We start from the raw sequence: 738 nt of genomic DNA, 5'->3' as shown, positions 1-738 counted from the left end.
CCGAATGGTTATGCACACGGTTTGTTATCATTATAGTTCTTGCACAAATTTAATACCTACACGTGTACACAAGCAGCGGACGATCTACGTGTTAGCACTTTCCAGAACAGCGGGAAAAAGGAAAGAATTCAAACTTGGTATGCTACTGCGTTGTGGAAATGGTTGTTTTGCAGGAAAATGTTTATGTTTGTAGCAACTGTTGTAACAATTTCCCTATCTACCATAGTCATTTTATATCTCTTGCCATTTTCCGTGACTCTTCTTCTTACCGCAGCGGTGGGATGCTTCGTCTTATATCAGTATATTCATGATCCGGCCAGTGTCTCGCGGGCAGTCGCCCACGTGCAGCTGGCCGCAGCGACTGCCACCCGAAAGTTTCGGCAGCTTGTGCCGAAGAGACGGGTAATGCAAACGGCGAGTCTGCAGACGACTTCAGCAGCATTAGTCGCTCGCACTCTCCTCGGCCTCGGACCCAGAGACCAAGGGAAACGGGAGCATCGCAAAGTTTGATAGATCGTGAAAGGAAAATATTAGAATCTTCGTCAGGCCTGGCTTGCAAAGACGATTCGGAAATATTCATGAGAACGATAGTTTGCTTGGCCACAGAAATATCGCCAGTCCACACCGGCAACAAAGGAGGATACCGTCATCAGTATCACCTCCTTCCACAGTCCAGCATCTGCATACGACTGCGAGAAGTCCTGCCCCAAATATGCTGAATCGAAGTGGACGAGAAGG

At 48.0% G+C, this 738-nt stretch overlaps 1 protein-coding gene across 1 annotated transcript in view; it reads left to right on the top strand.

Annotated features, from left to right (window-relative positions):
* The first annotated feature begins 405 nt into the window (after positions 1-405).
* Positions 406-738, top strand: part of LOC140238599 (uncharacterized) — a 9,583-nt gene continuing 9,250 nt past the window's right edge. The window contains exon 1 of the mRNA XM_072318499.1: positions 406-504. Within this exon, the coding sequence (XP_072174600.1) occupies positions 406-504 (99 nt within the window). The remainder of the gene's footprint in view (positions 505-738) is intronic.

The sequence above is a fragment of the Diadema setosum genome, chromosome 15 (assembly GCF_964275005.1).
Source record: "Diadema setosum chromosome 15, eeDiaSeto1, whole genome shotgun sequence".
Taxonomy (NCBI): Eukaryota; Metazoa; Echinodermata; class Echinoidea; order Diadematoida; family Diadematidae; genus Diadema; species Diadema setosum.
This window is presented reverse-complemented; position numbering and strand designations above follow the sequence as displayed.